This window comes from Falco peregrinus, chromosome 4 (genome assembly GCF_023634155.1).
Source record: "Falco peregrinus isolate bFalPer1 chromosome 4, bFalPer1.pri, whole genome shotgun sequence".
Classification (NCBI taxonomy): Eukaryota; Metazoa; Chordata; class Aves; order Falconiformes; family Falconidae; genus Falco; species Falco peregrinus.
Window position 1 is genome coordinate 66,848,064 of NC_073724.1, and position 23,349 is coordinate 66,871,412.

The window sequence follows — 23,349 nt, forward strand, 5'->3', positions numbered from 1 at the left end:
CTTCGGGAGTTAATCGTTAGCGCCGATCCTGTTTCTTCTTACGTTCATACATTTCAGCATGACAAGGCGCAGGCACCCGCCAGCCGGCTCGCGTTAGCTAAACCCCCACCACCGGGAAGGAGTCATCACTCCTTGGCCTCCCGTTTCACACCTGCCGGGGAAATGCCACGCAATCCCACGCCACAGGTTGGGGCGGGCGGCAGAGCTGGGCTGGGGTAGGTACCCCCCTCCCCCCCCAACCCCTGCTGCCTGGGGCGGGCGGCCCGGGGGAGGCGGGCCCAGGCGCGGCTGCCGGCTGCCCCCCCCGTCGGGGCTGGGCTCGGGGACCGACCCGTCGCTCCTCGCCGCGGTTCCCGGCACCGTCTGCTCGGCAGCAGGTGAAACAGCCCCGCAGCACGGCGGGGCCGGGCGCATCCCCCCTGCCCTCCCCCGGGCCGGCCCGGCGGGGCGGCTGCGGGCCGGTCGCCCGCCGGGACGGGGCTGGCAGCAGGACCCCCTCCCCCTCCCCGCCCCCAGCCTTCCCCGGCTCTGGCAGAGCGGCTGCCCGGGCGGGGCAGTCCGAGCGCGTATCCCCCGCTGCTGCTGCCCTCGCACGACCCCCCGGCCTCCTGCAGCGGCTGCGGGCGCACAGACGGCAGTGCCGCCGGCCGTGCATCCCCCCGGTGCTGTGCCGGCGCCTCTCTGCCCCCCGCCAGCCCCGGGCCGCGGAGGCCACCCCGGGGACAGACCGTGCGGACCCGGGAATTCGGGGGACTGCTGGGGGAAGCCGAGGACAGAGCTTCGTGGGTCTTTGCCTCGCTCCACCCGCTGTGGGGACTGCTGGGGTCTCGGCGGCGCATTCAGCATCGCGGGGTCTCGCCTTCGCGGCTCCATGCCGGGGTGCTGAGCCCCCCCCTCCCCCCGGGGGTGCCGCGCTGCTTCTAGCTGCAGCCGACGAGCCCGCTTTCCTTCGGGGGCCGCCACCGGGATGGGCTTAATTTATTTTCTCAGACAAAAAAACCCTCCAAACCAGCCCTGGCAGGAGGACACACACCTGTGTGTTCGCTCCCCCTCGGGACCTGTTGACGGTTTGCACAGGTAGAGTCAAGGCGGCCGCCTGAAACCGGGGGGGCGGGTCAGGAGAACCCCGCTAGGGCAGCCTGGCTCCTCAGACCTGCTGGGTTCCCCCCAGACCTGCTCCCCACACCGCCAGCCCCTAGCCTGCCTATAGGGACCCCAAGTCAGGCAGCCCTGAGGTTGCCCGTAGCCCGTGCGCCCCCCGTTCTTGCTGTCGCCTGGCAGGGTCCCTGCTGGAGACCCAGCTCCTGGCCGTGCCTCGACTAGGGAGGATTTCCACCTCCTGCTGACCGACCCGGCCATGGAGCATGGAGGTGAGGGCTCTGCTCTCGCCGGGGCACTTTGTGGGCTGGAGGGGGAGATCATTAGGGACAGAAGGTGGAAGAGCTTAGGGATAATCAGGCATTCCTGCTGCAGGGGTTGGAAGGGTGTCCTGGGATTCTGCTCCGTGGGTGCTCGACTTACACATCTCACACTAAGATACTTACGGGGCAAAATGTATCTTTTGGCCGTTGTTCAGCCTGCAGAACTCCAGCGCAAACCTCAGATCTGGGAGGAAGAGGTGAGTTCGGGCTCTGATGCTCAGCTTCAAAAAGATGCCTAGCTACAACTTAGGGACAACTACAGGAGATGGACATTAGATACACCTCTTGGGAGCCTCCTTTGCAAATCCCACAGTGGTTTCTGCAGGTGCACGGACAGCCCCGTGGGGCTCCATCGCCAGCTTTGGCCCCTGGGTTTCGTTTACTGCTCAGCCAGTTTCTCGAATGCGTCTTCCCGGGTGTCACTGGGCAATGACATTTCGTTAAAACCTGCTGTAATTGCCCAAGTCCGGCAGGTGGCTGAGCTGTGGGCATTTCTTGACCAGCCTTTCTTGACCTCGTTACTGTAATTACTGAAGAATAAAGGTATGTTTGAAATTTGTTTTTATGGCCTGAATATTCTGCATACAGGATAAATAATACTTGCCTTTGCATCTCATCAGCTAAATTAGCAATTAACAAGCCAGCATTCAAATAATCCATGGCATCGCTGGCCACCATTTACCAAAACATTTTGTATAAACAACATCCATTCATACATATCTGCACACATCAAATCATATTGTCACATCCAGATTATTTTATTACAAATAAGCAATATTAATATTTATATTCTACTGGTTTTTTTACATAATCTCAGCAATTCAAATAGAAAAAGTCCCAAATGTGAAAGTGATTGGAAAGCAACTGCATCAGGTTTATATTGGTCACAGATAAAAGACACTGGGGAAAATCCAGACTGCACTAAGGAGAATGACATCTCTACTACGGATTTCACTGGGACCAGGCTTTTATCCAACCTTTTTTTTTTTTTTTTTTTTTTTTTTTTTTTTTTTGTTAATGCTTTGCAATAAATTAATTAGTTTCTGCGCTCCAAACTCTTCAGAGGGTCATAAATCCTGATGAAAACATGCTCCTTCTTGAAGTTGCACCTGGATTACTTGTAGAAACATTTTTTTAAATGCATGTAAAAGTTCCTTTCTGCTTAATAAAGTGAAAAGTTGAAGAGGATAGCGGATTACATGAAAATTTAGTCTTTCATTTACATCTCATAAGTATTCTTGAAAATGCTCTTTTCTGACATGGACTAATGATAAACTTAGCTCCTGGATGACTGACCAGGGCACGTTATTTGAAGATTACTAATCAAAACAATTGCTGACAACATATCTACAGGTTTTTTTCTGATTTATTTGCTCTGGAATCCTCAATAGCAATTTTTACTGTATCAAATCAGATGTACCCAAGGCAAGTTCCCTCTAAACAAGCAAAGTATTTTACCTCTAGCTTGTAAGGAAGAAAAAGATCTCTCGCCTTTGAAGGATCTGGGGATAAGTTTGCAAGGTTTTAGGGACAGGGTACTCTTCATGAGGCACTAGTTTTGTGGGTATTGCTTCCATATGACTGACAAAGTTTTTGTCAGGCTCCAAAACCCACACTTAAAAGAAAATATTAATTCTCTCTTGTGCTGCCTTTCTGTAAATTGAAAGGAGGGGAATTAAGTCACCTACTAAAATATTTATTTATGATCAGCTGTGGAGAAGTAATGATAACCTCAGAGCAAGACTGCCTTTGCCAGGTATTATAATACTTCTGACAAATACACCCGCCACCTGGGAGCACATCACAAAGCTCCAATAGAGCTGAACATCTAGTAGCAAACTAATACTAGTTGCAGCTGCGAGATGAGCCAATATCCCACCTCGCTAAACAGCTCCTATTGATGGCAGAAGATATTCCAATCAACCTCCTCTCTTGGACATGCCACCTGTGCTTGCTCTCTCAAGGCTTTCCATCCAGCTCTTTGAAGTTCTAGCCCATGGTTTGCCCTCATCCTCTTCAAACTCTCAGCTGCCTCTGACACCTGCAGCCATGCTCTTCAATGTTGATTTCTGTTGGGCTTTTTTTGAGGCCATCTTTTCCAGATCTATTTCTTCTAGCTCAGGGATGCCACAACTCCCTCATGCTGCTCACACTGTCTTTTAACTACATCCCAGCCTCGTTCACCCTCACTTTCCCATATCTCTCCCTTCCCTGGTGACTCTAGAGAATAAGATGGCTTCATTTATCACCTTCACTGTGACAGCACAGAATATCCCTCTTTGCGCAGGTTCTGTCTTTGTAGTTGTTTCCAAAATGTCTTATCTTCATGGTTTTTAACATAGCAGGATTAATTCACCACAGCTCAGAGTGAGACACTAGTTTCTTAGGCTTCAACTATTTTCTTCCGTTCTCTTCCCTTGCTTAATATTCCTACCAACAGCTCTGAGCCTTGACCTTCCCTTACTGTCCTTCAAACCAAGCCCCGGTCAAGTCTTACATAATTTAGATTAATGTAAATTCCTTTGACAAATATAATTTGTCCATCTTCCCTCTACCCTTTTACAAGTGTGCGTGGGTCTCCCTCACCCACAGAACTGCCTCCTGCTGTGCTTTCCTCCCCCTGTGCCTCTTCTCTCCCACAGCTTTCAATGGTTTCAACACAACTGTTGTGGTAGAATTGACAACTGCCTGCCTTACCCCGTCTTATTCCTTGATGACAGTGTTGCTACATGTGCTTCTGCCTTTCTTGTGCTTTTGATATCATCTTCGTGGTCCATTGGTTCAGTTTACCCCTCAAGCACCTCCAGCTTTGCCCAGTTCTGTGTGTAAGGAGCTTCCCGAGAGGTTAGTCGTACAGTGTACTCCTAATTTCTCCTTAAAGCTGACCTTTCCAATTGCACAAGCAAAACACTCAATAAAATCAAAGCAGTTGGTGGGCTGGGTGGCTGCTTATTCTGATATGAGTGATGATTCTACCCTTTCCTCATGCAAACAGCATGTTGGATTATCTGTTGTCTTGTATCACACCCTGGGCTTGCTCACTCCCCCGTTGCAGGAATGTATCTCAGGCTGCGTACCCAGCAGAGTTGACTGAAGAGCATAGCTTCCATTTGTCAAGACTTAAACATACACTCACACATGCACACAATTTGTTTTATATAAATTTATATATAGCTTTCATTTCAGTAAAAAATGCTTTTCCACAGCCTGGACATTTTTAGAGAAATACATTCCTATTAGAACATCAAAATGTAACATTTCCAAATAAAATACACACCTTGCATCTTGCAATTGATGAGGTAACCACTGTTCTTTCCGGGTCTTCTTCAAGGCACTGTCACCAACCATCTGTGGAAGCTCCCAGAACACGTGGCTGTAAGACATTTCCAGCACCCAAACTGGTCCAGGACTATGGACCTCAAAACATCACCCTGAAGCTCGGGCTCTGAATCCCAGCCCTGTCAGCAGGCTGTGGGGAAGCTCATGAATTCATATTTATATACAAATAAACCCATTTATAGGGAGCTTGGGTTCAGGTAAGTGTTTTCAGGGATGAATTCCTGGGAAGGTCTACCAGAGATATCTTCCAGGATTTCACACTGGGGAAAAGTCTTCTCCAAGACACCACATAAGCCCTGTGGGGCAAACATTTGTCTTCTATATGAAGATACAGTATGAAACATGCTTGTAGCATATTTGGAGAATTGGACCACAAATGAGATTCTGAGATGGAGTGTTGGCCACAGATCATGAAAGGTCCATTCCTATTTCCAAAGGTAACAGGTCCTTCCCAATTTAAGATTATTTTGAGTGGTTTCAAGAAATTCTGACTATGGACCTGAAGCTCCAGCTCAAGTCCAAGATTATTTTGCATCCAGCTGCTTGGATATAAATGCTGGGATCAAGCACGGGCTTTAGGCAAACTCAAGAAAGCAGTGGGACAGAAGGCTGTGGATGTGTGACGTTCTTCTGATTGACAAATACACAAGAGAAGCAGAGCCAGCTCTGATCTGAATGGGAGGCCACGTAGCCACACAGCTGTGCTCCTGTCACGTAGTTTGGGAGTATGTACAGTGTTGATGGATGCTGTAGGGGCAGGGAAGATAAAGCTCCCTCCAGGCCTTTAAGAAATCCACACTTACATAAGCAAATATTCCATCACTTTGACACTGTCATTTTACTTGCTCCCTCTGGTCTATCACAACGTACAACTTGATGGTTCTGGAGGATATACCCATTTTCTACCTGTAGATTTTTAACAAATCCAAACAAAGACTCTCTTGATAGTAAAGGTCACAGCAGTGAGCTCTCATCATTAGGTTGTTACGCGAAGGAGCAACATTCCTACAGAAGGGAGAGACCTCCGAGTAAACACACACGCACCATATATGAAAACTGGACATATATATGTACATAGTTACATATCTAAATTATTTTCATTAATATGTTGGTGTAAATAGCAATATCCAACTAATCTCATGGATTATTTCTAGGGTATTTTGTTTGCATGTAACAGCAATGCAAAACAAAATACAAAAGCACTGACATTACCAACGTATCATTCCTGGAGACTGAGCAAATTGTGTTACTTTACTTTGTGTTCTTTACTCCTACACATTTATTTGGCATTACTTCTATCCCCTTTATTTGCACTGCTGTAATTTGTAGCAATCACAATCATCATTGACGTCAACAGGAGTGAGAAAAGGTATAAGCACTTGAAACGCGCAGTGCTCCTCTTGGGACCCCATATAGGTGGCAATTCCCATGTGCTAGTAGCTCCCCAAGCAGCTCCAAGCGAAGCAAGCCTACTTTTGCATGGAGTTGTGGATTACAGCTGGAAATAGGCCTGATTTTTGGAATTATGTTCAATATCTGTCAGAAACTTTTCCTTGGGTTGGGATGCTTATCACCTCTGTGTCTGATTTATAGGATCGAACTTGTGTTGGAGTCTTTCCCTCTGGAACCACCAGACTGGGTTTTCCTCCTATGCCCAGCTGCCCATTTCCATAATAAAAGGCTGCCAGACCATCTTCCCTCAGCCAGATTTGCCTGAATTTGGCCAAGGAGATAAGCACTTTTCAGGAGGGGACCACCAGAGCGCCCTACATCAGCACACTGCCTGGTGGTGCAACCTTTTCCCCATGAGGAAACCAGCCCGAAAATCACCGTGCGTGTCCACGGAGGGGAAAATCTGCCAGGGATGGAAGAAGAATCACTCCGGCTATCAGCAGTGATTTGGTTGAGCGTGAATTTTTTTTTTTTTTTTTTTTTTACCGGATGGTTTTAAATCTGGATCATTTTGACAGGACTAGGCTGGGGATGGGGGCTTCCCACGAGGAAATGCGTGGGGTGGTGTCCCTGAGGGCTGTCTGATAGCAGCTGGGCAGAGAGGGGCCAGGCCCTGCAGCAGCCCCGCGGCTGGGGGACCCGGTCTCACCGCTCAGCCCCGGGCTCGGGGACCCCCTCCAGCCCCGCGGCCGGGGAGCCCGGCGGAGCAGGGCCCGGCCAGGAGCGCCCCCGACGGCCGCTGCCCGTGGGCGGCGAGTCCCGCTCGGGCTGACCCCGTCCGCGCGTGTCCGTGACGGGCAGGAGGGGACGGCGGGGGCTCTCGGCCGCCGGGTGGGAGGCAGCCCGGCCCGGGTGTACCCCTGAAGGTTGCAGCGGCCCCGCTGCCGGGCAAAACACCGAGAGGTGCGTTTCGGTGCGGCTGGGGACGCGGTCTGAAAAGATGACCCGCGTGTGCGGACACGTGTGGCTGGGACGAGGTCGTTCTTTTTGTGTCCCCCCGGAGAACTGGAGCAGATCCGCCGAAGGGCTCGCTGATACAGCGCCCCCCCCGCCCCCCCGCCTTCGGCTCCCCCCCTCCCCCCCGCCTTCGTGCGCGGCTGCTGCGCTGACACGTCTGCGCCTGGGCCGGGGCTGCTGCAACCAGCCCTGCCAGGGAGGGACTCCACGGGCAGAGAGGTTTGCAGCGTAATGAAGAGCCTTATCGTCGCTGGTATCTTTACAACTGCTTAGATGGCTTTTTAATTGTGGCTTAATGCATTTAATTATGACAACTCTTCCCCATTTTCAAGTATGATGTATTAATATTACAGATCATTAACATTGCTAAATTACTGTAATGACACAGAGTCCTCAGTGTCCCAGTTAGACGGAAAAAAGACCCGCTCTTCTCATTTGGCTCTTTTGTTATTTGCCTTATAGGAAATTCATGCACGATTCTCGAGTCTTTAAAGCATGCAGGAGAGGCTGCGGCTGCTGCCGCTGCACCCTCCTTATTAAATTATTGATAGAGAAAATCCCCCATGTAAAAACTTCCAGAGCCCGAGCCGGCACAGGAGCTAATATTGTCTTTCTAATATCCACTTCATCAATGTAAAAGTTAGAAAGCCTCGGCTCTTGAGCGGGTGCCCCCCTCCCCTCGTTCATAATTAGAGCAGACCGTATTTAACATCTGCAAAATAGTCATGCTTATAAGGAATGAGAAATGCGAGATGTTCCATTCTGTTTGCAATGGTTAGACCGTTTTAATCTCTTAACTTCAATATATGTCCTCTAGCAGGCTATACTTCTTGGATTTCATTTTTAGATCCTTAAGGCTGCATATATCTGTCAAACAGACATAATGAATTTAAAGTGCTAATGCCTAGAAGACCAGAAAAAACATTGAAATATATCCTCGGTTGATTAAATTACCACCTCTAGCTACTTTACCTCCTTATGTCCAAACAGATTTCCCTTTTTACTTACCAAGTACCGGATCTGGGAGATGTGGAAGATGTAATTTCATGGTAAAAAAAAGCAACCACCAAACAACAAACCAAACAAAAAACAACCAACCCCCCCAACAGCACATGCACGGGTCTTTGGACAAGTACATTTTTTTTTCTTTAAACATCTTTTCAGATATGTGCCTATACGACGGGACTTGCCACTGACTGGAGGTATTTTTCAGTTACACCCAACCTCCAGGGTAACCCCCGGGGTGGGGTGGGAGCCGGTGACTTTGCTGCGCTCCCCTCGACACCTAATGACCGGGGGAACCGGAGGGGGGGACAAGGATGCGGGACGGGATGAGGGCGCGTCCGACGGCGGGATGGAGGGTAGCCCCGACAGGCACCCCCCGCCCCGGGGGATCCCCCTGCTCCCCGCCGCCGCAGCGGAGCGGGGCGGCCCCGGCGGGGGGGCCCGGGGGGTGACCCCGTCCCCGAGGGTGCCGCGCATCTGCGAGGGACCGGCGAGCCCGGGGAGAGCGGGGACGGAGGGAAGGCGAGCAGATTTGTCGCGCTTTGAAATGAAACGTTATAATCCCTCCAACAATCCTGTTGACTGTGAGCTCCAGCGACGGGAGTACAACACGGGGGGAAGGAGAAAAAAAAAAGAAAAAAGATACATTGTTGGATAAACAGCTCCTTATAGGTAAAAACTGAATGGGCCAAATAGATGAATAAGGCGACACAATGGGAGGGGTGGTGGTGAAAGGAAACGAGTCGGTGGCAGTGGAAGAAAAAGGTAAAAGTGAACAGAGGAGAGAAAAGGAGAGAAAAGAAAAAAATGTAGATGAGTGAGACAAAAAAGCAAAGAGAAAAAGAAAAGAGAACAAGAGGGGGAAAGAAGTAATATTTTCCTTGATAAAAATGCACAAAAGGGAAGATGAACTTTGTTCTTTTTCTCTTTCTACTCTCCTCTCTCTTTCTGCTTTTCGCCTCGCAGCACGCCAGCCTAAGCTGAGAGCTGTAATGTCATTAAATTGCAAATGCTTTTTCATTTCCGACACACACTGTTTACTTATCTGGCAAAAACATATGTTGGAAGGAATCCGTTAAATTCTGCCCATTGCCTTGGGTAAAAGTGCAATGGAAACGGACCCACTGAGCTTCTTCTTTCTTCTTCTTTTAGCACTTCCCTTATCTACAAGACTGCTTCGCAGAAAACTGGCTAGTTCAATGAAAAATGAAGATACAGCAGGAGATTAGAGAAGAACACTGAGCAAAAAATTCCTGGAGAGAGGGTCACTCCATTGCAAATGATTTCACTCCTCTAGATCTGCATAAATTACTATTTTTAAGGCATCTCCAAAGTCTGTATATTTTTCTCACTCTGTCAAACATTTAATTTCACGCCCCGTGTTCTGAATATGCTAAAATGCATATCTCTGATGCACCTTTAAGCCAGAAAAACGAATGCAAAATTGAAGATAAAATGATGTGATTTGCACTACAAGCCTATTACTTGAGGTATTTACATATAGTTTACCTCTGCAGTTCTGAGAATGATTTATTAAAAAAAAATCTGGATTAAGCTCGTATAAATATGTATAAATCTTTGTTTAGAAAATAGATTTTGCAGCTGTTGTGTCAAAAAGTTCTTTAAGATTCTGTGAAGAATTTTCCTTTTAGCCTGCTTTTAAAAAGAGAGGAAAAGGACAGTATTTGACATCCTGCTTTGGCAGGAAGGAAAACACATACATGCACACGTTCAGACATTCACGATTTTTCTAAAGACTCGTGTTTTGTTGGGCTTTTTTTTATTTTTTACACTTTTCTTCCTAAACTTCTTCGGCTCCCTTCCTCTCCCTCGCCTCACTCGCTGCGACTCGGTATCAGCCGCGCTCTGGGTTTTCCCGAGCGTGTGAAATAGCGGGTCAGGTGTATTAAAACAATTGTAGCATGGGAAAAAAAACCCCAAAACCAACCAAAAAAAAATCAATCCAAAACCCCAAAGCAAAGGAAAAGGAGCCCGAGGCGGCTGCTCGCCCAGCCCGGCGGTGCCCGGGTCCCGCCGCACGCCGCCGGCGATGCTGAGCCCGGCAGGGCAGCGGAGCCGCGGCCCTTCGGGCGGTGTCTCCCCGCCGGGAGCTCGGCCACGCCGCGGCTTCGGCCGCTTCGGCCCCTCTGCGCTCCGGCCGGCGGAGGGAGCCGCCCCCCGCCGCCCCCGCCGCCGGCAGGTTGGTAAGGGGGGCCGGGAGGCAGCGGGACGCGGGCTCTGCCGAGGGGCCGGGATCGCTACCCGCTTGCCCTGCCTGGCCGCGCCGGGACCGACCGCTTGGGCAGGCGGGGGCCGGGCAGAGGCGCGACTTCTGAGGTGACTTCGTGGCTCCGCGGGCCGTGCCGTGCCGTGCCGTGCCGTGCCGTGCCGGCACCTCGCTGGCCGGGCTGCGGGCCCACCGGAGCGCGGCCCCTCCGGAGCGCGGCCCCTCGCCGGGCGGCCGCCGGGGCTGGGGCGGCCGGAGCCCTTCTCCCGGGGCGGTGCGGCGCGGCCCGCGGGCCCCCCCTGGCGGCGCCGGCCCGGCCCGCCCCGCCCGCGCTCGGCAGCCCCACCGTGCCCCGGTCCCGCGCGGCCTCCCCGCCCCGGGCAGCTGCAGCAGCCGCGGCCCCGGGTGTCCCGGCGGGGCTGCTCCCCCCGAGCCGCCGGCCCCAGCGGGGACAGTTCCGCCGCGGGAGGGGCAGCGCTGCCGCGGCGCGGTGCGGTGCGGTGCCTGCGGCCTGCGGCCCCCGGGCTGCGGCTGTCGGCCCGAGCGCTGAGGGGCGGCGCGGGGCCCCACCAGCCCCGCTTGGTGGCTTTAGGCTGAACGAACTTGTGCAGCCCCTCCTGGGCCGCTGCTCCCGTCCCCTGCCCCAGCCCCGCCAACAGCCGTGCGGGGAGAGCTGCGTGAGGGCGCTCGCTTGGGATAACCACGGAGGCGACAGGGAAGAAGAGACTTTTCAGATAACTTCAAGGTTCATTTAAGACTTTGACGCAAAATCTAGACTTTGAATAATACACGAATTGCAACGGTTCTGCCGGGACCGGTGCCCAGGAAGTGATTTCTCCCCACCACGGTCCTATCGGCCCGTTTTCATCTCCAGAGCAGAAGCCCGGGATCTGCTGCTTCCCCCGACAAGGACACGTGCTGTCGCGTGACACGGCGAAGTCACTGACAACGCGCCACCTGTACGCACACGCCACTGCACGGTTTGGTCTCTGGTAACAGACCTCAGAGATAAGAAATTGAAACTCAGTCTGCACATCACAAACTCAGTGGTAGAAAACACTGTCTCGTTTTCTCTCTTTTTTTTTTTCTTCCTTTGAAGGTGGTCAACTCTTCTGGTAAGCGCACGGCAGTTGCCCCCTTGCAGAAATACGTCGGGCTGATGGCAGCTCTCAGCTCCTCTCCTGCTGTTGCGAAAGGGCTTTGTGCTTTGTCCATCCATCAGTCCTGGGGTGGCTCAGGCCACTGACAGGGTGCCAACGCAAGTTGCTGCCTCAGAGGGATGGAGGCCGGGGTCTGAGCTCATCCCGTGTCCCCACAAAGGTAGGAAGGAGGGGAAAATCAAACCTATTGATTTCCTCTTGAGGAGATACAGCAACGATCCTCATACACTGATGTCATCAGTGACATCAGCATGACAGTGGAGATGGAAGGCCATCACTTTGCATTTACACAGGCAAGAAGTGAAGATATGAGGGAAATTAAGAAGCTGTTGAGAAGAGCTTTATTTTGGACAGCAAAGCTTTATCTCACAGGCTTGTCAGAAACAGGGCTGCCAAATATTGGGTACGTAGCAGGCAAACCCGGTTACTTCTAAGTAGAGGCAGAAAGATGAAACCAAGATGTATAGAGGGTAACCAAGTCTCATGTGCCACATAACTCTTCAGTCTGAGGTGGATAGAAGTAGGGTCTCGCTGCTGTAACAGCAGAACGCTTGGCCCTCTGCAACAGGCATTGTGTGAGGAACATCTAAGCAGTGAGCCCTCCTCAGACAGGGTGGGTTTGCTGAAGCTCCGCAGGCTCAACAGTCAAGTGAAATCCTGTAGTCAATCACCTCCATTCCATGCCACTATTTCAAAAGGCATTTATTAATTTCTAACAACTCCCTGGCATATTCTGCTCTTCATGTGTCAGGACTTGGGGTCTACACCATCATTACTACACCAAAATTAGTTTTCCGAGAGTCTTAATCCCCACTAAAACCAACTGGAAGAGCTACAGCTTGTCAGGGCAGGGACGGCACTAAGTAAAGTTTCTGTCCTTTGAACTTGCTGTTGTTTTGGTCAAAATCACCACCAATCAAGCTGGTTTTACACCGGAGAAACAGGTGCAGATCGTGGCACTTTGCACTGAAGGGACAGCTGCACACACACATGTGGAAGGACTTTCAAGAAGCAAAGCAGCTCTATAGAGAAGGACAGATGATTGACCAGATCACAGCACCGAATGTACACTTGCAAAACTGTTGCATTTATCAGAGACCTGAAAGGCACAAATACAGCCCCAGGCACTCTAAGGGGACGCATCAATGACGGAAGGACAGATGCCCCCTCTCCTCCTCCTACTTTGCTTATGGAAAGAGCATGATGGAAATAACAGATGACCCCAATGATTCTCAGTTTAAGGCATAGTACTACTCCATCCCTGACCACGGGAAAGATCAATGCTAAGCTACTCCAGGGAGTTTGTCACCACTTGCTTGGTCTTCCAGGAGTCAACAAAGGCTTCCTCCCCTTGGCATAAAGGCTAGAGATGAGCAGCTACCAGGGAAGTGTCAGAGACATGACTACACGGGAATCAAAGGTAATGAGGAAGGCACAGAGAAGGTCAAATATCCATAGCTCTAAATGATGAAATATTTTTAAAGTATCTGTTGATACTGCTTCCCTTCCTATCTCACGCAATATAGATCTCATATCAATTACATCCCTTCCCCAAACTCCTCCTAACTTCCTGGCCCAGCACTAGCTCCAAGCAATTGTAGTTCCTTTCTATGAAAAAGGAGCAATGCAGCCCTGTCACTGTGAACTTCCCATGTTCTACACACCAAACTCATCGCCCTGCATTGTTTTGATACATTATTATCTGAATGTATACATTAAAGTCCCTGACCTGACTGGATTCTGTGTAGTCTCTCGCAGGACTACGTATCTGAGCTCTCTGGGTAGCATTGCCATATGCAGTGTAGGGAACCTTCCATATGGTTTCTGAAAAGTGGTTACAGCACACGTGCACCAGGCACTTTTCAAAGTAAAACAGATCTGTTCATTTTTATTTTCAAAATACCAAAGCAGTAAAATCATGTAATTGAGTAATCACTTGCCAAATTTCCTTTTTTAATCTAATCTATTTTGAGTTACATCAGAGCCAAAATGCAAATTAAACTGGTAAGGTTCCAAGATTTTTTTTTTTCCCTTTTAGAAAACACAATTTAAGGTACTCATAAGTAAGGAAATTTTAAAAACCATTTGTTTTGTATGCTGTAAACTTTGGAAAACAAGTTTCAGCCTGAAGTAAATTTTCATAGGTAATAGGTTAAATAGAAGTCTTATGTAAATTTTGATCCCTTCTTAACAACTCCAATGTTCGTTTTATAAAATCTGATTTGAAAATAATGCTGTTGTTTTAAGAGAGGCTCGAAGGGTCAGAAACTCGACAAAAAAAGTAGCCACTCTAACAAGGCATACTTATGCTCTTTCAGCTCTAATTACTCTATCAAGAGAGGAGAGATTCCTGGGATTGCTCATTTGCAGTCTCCATGAATCAATTTTTTTAGGGGTTGTTGTTGCAGCACCTTTAAAAGCCAAACTCACTCGCCAGCCTGGGCAAACTCATCAGCACTTGACCACAAGGCGAGACAGATCCTCACCATCCTACCACAGCCTCACAAAGTCGCACTTCCAAGCAGATTAACAATCCGATAGGTGTAAGTAGCCTTCCAGAGTACTGGCTGCTGGAAACCTTTGCTCGTTGGGTGCAGTTGTTCAGGTTAAGTCTCTCCCTACCCGCAGGCAGCCTTTGTGAAGAGCCGTGTGACCTCCTCGGTTGCCTCCTACCACAGTGCTGCCGTCTGTTGAAAAACCTGGCACCTGCTCAAGTCACGGCTGTTTTCATGGCACTTGTCTTTTCTCCCCTCAAAACTCCTTCCTCCAGCTGGGGGCTGCTCGTGATGCTTCCCAGTCCCTTTTGTAAGGCTGCAAAGGTGCAACTGGCCCTGTTCATTTTAAAATACTTTACAGCAGCCACTTTCCCATTTACTGGAAAATAAACCCTGATGCTGCTATTGGAAAAGAGCTGTTAAGGGAAAAGACATGCCAATCCTTAGCATGCAAAATGCAGCAGAAGACATACAGAAGCGAGAGATGGAGGAGTGACAAGGCTGACAGCTTGCAGAAGACTGACTGACCTTGCAGCTGCCCTTCTAAAGGGGATCTTGCCTCTCTTCAATGTGTCTTTTCTACCCCATCCCCAGCAGTGCCATCGGTACTCATCGCATCCTGGTGACCTGGTTCGGTAAGCTAAATCCACTGAGAACTAATTTGTTTTTTCTTCTGCTGCTGCTACTAAAGGCCGAGTTTTCTACCAGTTTAACTCCGCAACTCCACTTCACTTAAACTGCTAGGTGACAGCCAGTCCAAGGGAAGCGAGGGCAGTGGGTGCCCAGGGGAACAGGGACATTTTTTTGGGCAGCTAACAGCCCAAATTAGCTGCGCTGTCAAACCACACCCTCAGGTCTCTCATGGCTATGGAGACTAAAGACATGGTAAAGAGGGCAAAGGAGAGACAGGAAAAGTGTGAAATCAAAACAGACCAAGGATAAAGAGAATACGCATACTAGATGCAAAGTAGGGGCTGGACTGTGAGTGTTGATCGTGGGAACAGATGGAGAGATAGAGAAATGACACCCATTACACTCAATCTCATGTATGAGGGAGGGGGAGAGAAGGCAGAGACACAGCATAGTGGGAGTGAGGGGATTCACAAGATGGGGAAAAGATTTGCAGAAAATAATGGTTTATGAAAAACTGGAATCGGAACCTACTGTTCACTGGAAAATCACAGTCTAGTTGTATCAGTGCGGTTAGAGAAGAACGATCCTTTGAAAAACAGCTTAATACTGTCTCTTTTTCATGTTTGACAATTGCAAGGAGCACCTGCTCTTTGTGCACTGCATAGTCACACACAAGGAGTTAAAAGGTACAGTGTAACATCAGCTTTGGCCAGCCCAATAAACATTTATTGTACCAACTAGAGGCATAACATTGCACAGAATAAACCAGAGCCAAATCAAATAAAATATTCTTCCAGTTTTGTAGAGGACCAAGATGCAAACAAAAAGATTTTGATACTCCATGGCTCTCCATTGGCACAGGAAATAGAAAGGAATATTCATTAGATCCGACTATAAATGTTCATCTTGTGTGGGAGGCCTTAGCACAGTAATATGTATTAAAAACTTGATATTTTTCCAATCAAGCCTTTCCACTTCCATTTACATATATTTAATTGTAAATATTCATTTTCCTACCTGAAGCACTTTAAATGCATGTACAATAAACACATTCTACACAGAAGGGGAGCAAATAGTTTTGGAGACTCGTGATGAGCCCTAGAACTGCTCCAGCCCCCGCATCGCTGGTTGGGAGCAATGCAAGATGATCCCTCCTCGCAGCTTGCGGGGGTCTCATAGACCGAGCTGGTGATCTCACCTTCATTTCTCCTGAACCAGGATCCTCCCCCCAAAACCAGTAAATTATGATTGATGCAAACTGGCATCTGTGCCAGTGGAAAAGGTGACAGTTGGCAAGGAGATGCTGTCTTGCACGTTAGATGTGGATTTCTTCAGAGCAGAACCAGCTTCAGTTTGCTACAACTTGTCAATACACACTTACCTTTTCCAAGCACCAAAATGAAGGCAGGCGACAGAATTAGTATAGGCTGTAACTGCAACTGGATTTAAACCAGAACTGCATAATACACAGAAACTCGCAAGTGAGATGTCATCACTTGACTTCGACTATGCGGTGCTGTTCACCAGGGGCAGCAGCGGCAGCGCTGCCTTCAGGGGGAACGTGCTTCAGCCCCTCGCAGTGCCGAGGCGGCAGGGAGCCTGCAGCTGCGACAGCTCTCCCAGAGAATTCTCCCAGAGAATTCCCGGGGTATGCAGCAGCTTTCAGCAGGCACAAACGTGCACCACGTACACACCGGGGCTGCAGGCATCACTGAAGGAGTGCTCTTCTCTGCTGCTGTCACCTAATGCATAGCTGGCATAGGGTACATTGTGAGTTCCTCAGATGTATGCAAGACCCTCTGTTTGTGACAGAATTTTTTTTCATTCTGTGTGTGAGACAGAAAGCATATTTTAGAGAACGAGAAGGAAAAAGTTTTCCAGTCAGGATGCGCTGATTGAAGACAAGTGAAAGAAGGCTGGAAGCTATTCTTTCAACATGAGGTTATGAAACCAAATTGATAAAATGGGTAACTGTGTGAATAAGCATGAAAAAAGCAAGATCTTATCAGCGGGTCTCACAGAAAATGTACGTTAGGAAGAAGAGAGAGAGGCTTTCACATACTTAAACCACTATTCAGGCATGATCCTGAGGCAGCAAGCTTCAGGCTAGTGTGCAGGTGAAGCTTTGTAAATTAGTCATACTTGAGGACTCCCCCCAAAGATAACCTGTACCGAATCAGCCGACATCTTGAATATTATTGCAGTCATACTGACCTACTGCTACAGTACGCATTTATGATTTAATAACATAAAATTGGTGAGTGTTGGTTAGGAAAGAATGCTAACAGACCTGGGCAGAAACGCGTGTCCTCTGTACCGCTTACCATGAGACAGTGATACTTAATTGCTACAGTTACGTTAATAGCAAAATTAAAATTTTATTTTCAAATCGCTGGATTCTATGCCAAACTAAGAGGATAATGATACCTGTTGACTTATGGGGCAATCTGGAAAAGATCAAGAGACAACATCTTATGCTTCATATTTACGCTCTGATTAACTATGAATTCATTTTATGAATTGTTGCAGGGTGTATTTATAAGGTGAAATTAAGATACCATTTACCTTAATACTGACCGATTGAAGTCAGAAGGACTACAGGAAGTAAGAAAATACTTCTGGAGAATAGAACAAATTGTGCTTCTTCTGAAAGTCACATACAGGTTTTTCTGCATAGATTAAAACTTTTATCATCATGGATCATAAACTGTAAAGCAGCTCTTGTGTCTATCGCAAAATTCTATTTTATGTGTGAATTTCATGTCTTATACATGAGGACAGATAGAAGTCTTCTACTGCATTATTGGAGACTTATCAAAAACAGGATGCTTTTTTCTTGAGAAGATGAAAAGTACAGAGATAAGCAGGGAAATAAAGACTGAAGTTTTAACCAATAATATTTTTGTGTGGTTATCAGAGGAATGTAATAATTAATCTTTTAATCATTCTGAAGATTGTGTGAAATCATAGTATCTCATCTTTTCTAGCCTCAACCTGCCATTCTTGATCTGAATTACAGACAATAAGAAAGGAGATGATTTAATGAGCAACTTTGTCATGTTGCCATTTTGCCTTAGTCAAAGGCAAATGTCTAGTTTTGCCTCTAAACTAAAATGGAATAGACTTATGTTTCAACTATGCTCACAACTGAGGCAAGCACGAATACTAAAGTTAGGGCTATTTTAAAGCTAGAACCTTGGTGTCTTCATGTTTTCACAGAGACATAATTAAATACACACTTTTAAGAAGAAACAAACATTCATTTACTAGAAAATAAAATCCATTTTGTGAAGAAACATACATGAATGAAAAGAAGTCTAAAATTTGACAAATACTAAACTAAATTCAAAAAGAAAGATTTCAGTCACAATGGCAATATGTACATTCTTATGAAGGGAAAAAAAAGTCAGCATGATTTAATCATACTCAATAAATAGGCACTTCAATAAAGTATATATTTACACTGGCTTTCTGAATGCTAGGGCATCACAAAGTAGTATGGCTTTATTACAATGGATGGAAGATGGCAACTACTTAGAACCCAGTGCCAACATGGATTATAACAAATCCAGTGAGTATTTTGTTTTTCAATTATTCATAGAAAATTTAATCCTGATTAAGTATCCTTGGGCAGGAATTCATGGGTAGTTGATGACTGAAACCAACATTTATTTGAAATGCTTCTGTTAATTTAATCTGTGTATATGGCTTAATTATGATTGAATCCTCAATGTAACAGAAATGAATTATATCAGGATTAAAATTCTAGTACCACATCACCCATTCCATTTTCTCTGCCTTTTTTTTCTTTAGAAGATGCAAGCCTGCTGTTTTAATTACCTTTATGTTGCTATGTCTTCTAAGCCTCAAATACTGTTTAGACCTTCATTACTAGATGAAATTTTTAGTTACATTTTTTTTTAAAGGCAAATATAAACCCTACCTTCGTTTTCATTACAATTGTAACCAGTATGAACATTAGTTGCAAAAAAGGCTTTGCTTTTACACCAATAATAAAGGAAAGTTTCTCACAGCCAGTTGTGAACATTTTTCATGTGTTTTCTGGAGGACTCTACCTCTTTTGTTTCCCCTTCTTTTATACTTAGACATAAAATGCATTTTCTCTAAAGCATGAAAATAAAAGAACTTGTACTCATCATTATGCATCACACCAATTTCACAACTGGCCTATTTTGGACTTGTTTGAGCTTGTAGATGTTTTAAGAACTGCATTTTATAAGACCTTCAAACCTAGTATTGATATAAAGTAAGGATGTGTTTTTGTGTCTGTGAATGGGACAGAAAAGATTCATTGCACTTTTCTGTGATACAGCTCAGCACCACATGGTACACAAACAATATTTATAAAATTATTCAAATTATAAATTTTTCCACTGCACAATAATTTTAACAGATTAATCTAGGGACCTTGTCAGACCAAAGGTCTGTGAAGTGCTCTGATATTATCACTCAATTTTCCAGTGAAACCAATGTATCACACACCTGCGACAAAAATACCTGTATATTTAAGTCATTATTGCACATGTATTACATAATGTATTCTTCCTAAACATCTCAGAAGTGATGTCGATTTTTATGTCCAGAGGATACTGTTAGTGGCAATGTCACTGATGACAGTGAAGATACTTCCCAATATAGACTATGAGACAGGAAAAGTCTGTAGAGGATTACCATGGAGATGCACTGACAGAGGATAACACCTATGGTAATAATCTAGAGGGGGGGGAAAAAAAAAAAAAAAAAAAAAAAGAGAGAAAAAGTAAGTGGAAAAAACCCAACCCCACCAAACAACCCACAAGAAATTTCTATCAGCATGCTGTGTAAGTGCTTGAGGTTTAACTTTAAACCCTTTAATACTGCTGCAGTTAGAAAAGATTTGAACATGAATCTCAAGTCCAGGATTCAGACTCTCACACCTGTGTGTTTTTAAATCAGTAGATAGCCCTGGGCAAGTCACATAACCCTTCTGGCAGTCTCTGTTCTGGGGAATTTCAGACTTGCAATTCACCACCCATGCAGTTTTACAAGCAGAGGTGATGTTTAGATATTCTATTCTTACAACAAACAGAGTGGAAAAAAAATACATATCTGGAAACACTTTGCACTAGCACAACCATGGAGCTGTAAGGATAGTGATTTATCAGGCTCACTTAGCCAGACCTCTTTTCAGTGCAAGTCTCAATCTGTAAAAGATGTGTAAGGCAGTATTTATCAAAGGCATGAAGGTAACCACTGGTTCTGAGAGAGCAAGAGTCTAAGTTTATGTACAGAGAGTATTTTAAAATACATGTTTTTCTTAAATATTGTATTTATTGATCATGTATTTCTTTATTGTAATGAAGTGCATTTAAAGAAGGAAACACAGATAAATTATCGTAATGTAAGAACCGCAGCCACACACCATGGTTCAAACTTGCTTGAAAGCAAGAACAGAGCAACTGTAGCTGCTTACCTTACCCTTCAGTGAGCTCAGAATCTTGAAATATTGCAAGAATTTCCTTTACTGATACTACATCTAGAGATTGTCCTCCTGCTCTGATATTTCATAAAGCAACAACAAAAAGTCTCTTCATGAGTAGCTCTAGAGTTGTCTGTTTTACTCCCCAGATTTTTCTTCGTTTTTTTATTAAATCAAACGTAGTATTTAATTTATTATACATTTTTAGTGGAACCTTTTTCTTTCCTTTACATATCCCCTATACCTCTAAAAGCTCGATTTCCAAATATATTTGCATACAAATGCACAGATGGTTATAACCATAAAGAAAAGAAGCAAACTCTACCCTGGAATGAGGTAGTCAGTCATCTGGAATAGTAGTGCACTTTATCTGAACATGGCAGGCTCCACACACTAGTTCTCCAGTTCCCAGTATGTTTAAGCAACTGAGAAACCCAGTGAGTCCACCTTTGTTTTTAACTGTTTGGAGTTTACAAACCAAACTATGTATTTGGACAGATTTCTTAACCTAAAGAATACAGTTCAGCTACAGGTTCTCTGACCTATTTAGCCACATAAAGCTTTTAAAGGATGAAGACTGAAAAGCAAACAACAAAAAAAATCCACTGATTTATCTTTCTGCTAGCTTTGTTAAAAGAATCCCCAAGGTGTTTTTAATTAAAAAACAAACAAGCAAACAATAAAACAAAACACCCCCTCCACATTTTCCTTTGACTTAACAATCTCCCCCTCTCCCTCCCTTAACCTAGAAATGATTACCCTTAGATGATTCAAACCCTGTATGCCTTTGTAAAATATGACTCACATTAGCATCAATGAAAGCTGTGTGACTAAGACTTTTCAAGTTGCTTTGGGGTCATAAGATTAACAGCCTAAGAGCATGAGTTTGCTAACAAACACTGAACATGAAGAACTACTATTCAAATTCCATTTCTTTTATCTTGCCTGTACATACCTTTTCTCTTTGATATTCTCTGAATATTACAGCAATGGTTGCAAGACATGGGTGGCACAAAAACCAGAGAATGCAGGCCTGAAAGAGAAGATGAGTTTAAGTTATAAAATAACTACATGCCAGCTTACAAGAAAGAGATGACAGTTAAGAGGAAACTGCATTTACATTTCTGTCTATTTTATGAACTCATTGTTTAATTTTCAATCAACAGAATGAAAACCACACAATGAAAGGTGGGATTTCTGTTTAAAAACACTCTATACTCCTTGTCAAATTAAAATGACTACCCTGAGTATGATGACAGGGTGCAATTTAATCAAATCAGACACTTAAACATTAACTTTCTTATGCAGGAAAAGAGTTTAGTGCTTCAGTCAATTGCATGCCACAATTTTATTTACAACAGAAGGGATCAGTTTCCTTGATGTAACCCATACTTTGGCAAAGGTGATATAGAACTCCCGTTTCAGTGTGCTTCTCTCCACTGTGATGATCTGGTAAAGACCAGTAGCCAGCGACAAAGCCAGGCAAACTCTGAGGCCAATGAGCAGTCCGCTTGCTAAGCCATGGTGTGAATGGTAGCTGTGATGATTTGTATCTTCAAACTGCTCCCAAATTAATAAAAAGCTCTGGAAAAGAACAGCAGCAAAGTACATTTAGAGCAAACAAGGTTACACTAAACCTCAGTTAATCTTCCCATCACTGATTTAAGTTATCTGGTTGGTCATGCTCCACTCTGCTTGGTGGAGACTGCCATGTTACACCTCCCCCCCGCCCCCCCCCCCCCCCCCCCCCCCCCCCAGCTTGAACTGCTTTTTGACACTACCTACTACTCCAAGTGCAACTGGCAGGAACAAAGCCTCACTTCTTGCCTTCTGTAACTTTCAGAAAGTTTGACAAGTTAAAAGTTTCCTCTAATTTGGATAGAAGGAATGTAGCACCTTAGCATAAGATCCAAAATACTCATCTAGTTAAACAGTTGGCCTGCTCAGCAGGAAGCCCACCACTGAAATGATTCCATAGAGCTACAGGGAGGTGTCTCCTTCCACTTGGGATTTGCAACCTGTAAAGCTTGTTTCAAAGGCAGGCGACTACACCTTTTCTTTCAAAATCCTAACAGGATTCACCTTTCTTTTCAAAGATGGGGAAGTAAGAGGGTGGTGCTGCTGCCCCTTTTATACAATAGCCTAAAGGCTCGAGCATTCACCCAGGTTGAACTTGGATCTCCCACAATTCCCTTCTTTGCCTAAAGGATATCCAACTCACATCTCCCACCTCCTTGGAGAGTGCCGCAACTGCCAGGCTATAGGCTGTTCTTGGGTGGGCCACTCTCCACCCCTTCTATTGAAGCTGTGCCATTGTGGAGAAAAGAATTCAACATCAGCTAGGTCAGAAACTGTGAGCGAGCCTGACTCTGCAAGCAACCAGCTCAGAAACCTCCTAGGGTCTAGGAAAGGGAGGGTCACATGTTCCAAACGCCATTCCAACATCTGGACAAACATGCTAGCCAACAGATAACTAACACAAAAGATAGCAATCCTCCTTAATTCTCAGCACTGTATCCATTTGCTGCAGAATCCAAGTTTGTAGGAGCACTGTGAGAAAGAATATTGATAGATTCTCTAAAGAAAAACAGGCTAAGAAGTGCCTGGTTTCTGCATCTTAGTTGGGTAGAAGGCAGGCACCTACTTGTTGCATGAAAAATGGGTCTTGCTGAAGAATACCTTTTTAAGGCTTTGGGAATGTTAACGTTATAAATTAGAATACCCATAAAATTTAGACTCTCCCAGCATCATGTAGCAGCTGAACGGCATTTTAAGACTTGAATATACGCTGGAATCCAGTCCACCTACTGCACACATCTAACTTGCACTTAGGTTTCAGGTGCCTAATGAAGCAGGCTTTCTGAAGAAAGGTAGGCAAATTTGATTTATGAGTGAGGTAGCTCTGAAGACCTTCAGAAGTAGACACTGTATGTCTCAACTTAGAGATCTAAATTAGTCAGATTCCTTTCTGAACGCATTCAAAGGCTCTCTCATTAAATTAACTACATAAAGACAAAAAGGTTACTGATATTATCTCTTTTTTTTCCTAAACATGTAATCCACCTGTGCCTTCCAAAGGTGGGTGTCCTTGAGTCTCATCAGTCAAGATCAGATCATTTCTGCTTAGAACATCCTCAGAGAGTACTCTCATGCTTCTCCCCTCTTACCTAGGCTGTGACAC

The 23,349-nt window shown here is 45.9% G+C and overlaps 1 protein-coding gene across 2 annotated transcripts in view; it reads right to left on the reverse strand.

Annotated features, from left to right (window-relative positions):
• Window positions 1-11,206: 11,206 nt before the first annotated feature.
• GPR180 (G protein-coupled receptor 180) overlaps window positions 11,207-23,349 on the reverse strand; it is a 30,452-nt gene continuing 18,309 nt past the window's right edge. The window contains exons 7-9 of one of the 2 annotated variants that reach the window (XM_055802522.1): window positions 21,561-21,752; window positions 21,124-21,201; window positions 11,207-16,515 (exon numbers count right to left, since the gene is read on the reverse strand). In XM_055802522.1, coding sequence (XP_055658497.1) covers window positions 16,432-16,515; window positions 21,124-21,201; window positions 21,561-21,752 — 354 coding nt within the window. In that variant the 3' untranslated portion in view covers window positions 11,207-16,431. Of the gene's footprint in view, window positions 16,516-17,928; window positions 19,424-21,123; window positions 21,202-21,560; window positions 21,753-23,349 lie in introns of those variants that run through there. The other variant, XM_055802520.1, reaches the window with a different exon arrangement.